The sequence below is a fragment of the Penaeus monodon genome, chromosome 32 (genome assembly GCF_015228065.2).
Source record: "Penaeus monodon isolate SGIC_2016 chromosome 32, NSTDA_Pmon_1, whole genome shotgun sequence".
Classification (NCBI taxonomy): Eukaryota; Metazoa; Arthropoda; class Malacostraca; order Decapoda; family Penaeidae; genus Penaeus; species Penaeus monodon.
Window position 1 is genome coordinate 14,283,286 of NC_051417.1, and position 791 is coordinate 14,284,076.

The 791-nt window shown below is 51.3% G+C and overlaps 1 protein-coding gene across 1 annotated transcript in view; it reads left to right on the forward strand.

Moving 5' to 3' along the window:
- LOC119593586 overlaps positions 1 to 791 on the forward strand; it is a gene marked incomplete in the record, with an annotated part of 34,026 nt that overhangs the window by 24,834 nt on the left and 8,401 nt on the right. The window contains 2 exon segments of the mRNA XM_037942539.1: positions 232 to 384; positions 613 to 789. Of these exon segments, the coding sequence (XP_037798467.1) occupies positions 232 to 384; positions 613 to 789 (330 nt within the window).

The following is a 791-nucleotide window of genomic DNA, read 5'->3' on the forward strand; positions in this document are numbered from 1 at the left end:
TTCCCTCCATTCCTCCCTCCCTCCCTCCCTTCCTCCCTCCCTCCCTCCTCCTCCCCCTCCTCTCCCTTCCCCCTCTCCTCCTCCTCCCTCCCTTCCCCCCTCTCCTCTTCCCACCCTTCCTCCCTCCCCCTCCCCTTCTCTCCCTTCCTCCCCCTCTCCCCCTCCCCTTCTCTCCCTTCCTCCCTCTCCCTCTCCCTCTCCCTTCGTTTCATTCACCCTCAATCCTCACAGCTGCTGGCTCAACCCCGAGAACTCCGGCATGTTGGCCGAGGGAATTCCTATTGTGATCCTGCTGCTATCTACGTTGTTCCTGCTACTTAACACTCTGCGTAGCCAGGAGACTCCTCCGGCTCTCATCGAGGTTGATCTCCGCGGTAGACAAAGGTAGGTCGTTTTGTCCCCTCGGTTGATGTATACCAAATAATATATGGGACCTTTTCTTGTATTCATTTGTGATTATTGTGGTTAGCGCCATCAGGTATCATTTTGATATATGTGCACAAACCCAGAAACCCTTGTATGTAAATATAATGAGTGGAAGAAAGTAGATAACTACTCAATAGTCGCTTTCTTTTAGAATTTGAAACTACTAACGACTTGGTATGTTTGCAGTGATTCCCACAAGCTGCGTTGGGTGGTACTAGCCATGGCGGTGGAACTGTTTGTTGTCTGGGCAACGGGGACAACTGCATACCAGTACCACGATTCAAGTTTGCACGTCGTTTTTAGTGCCTTTACTCTGATCCTCGCATTCACCATAGTAGGCTGTCGAACCACGTTTGATGACACGG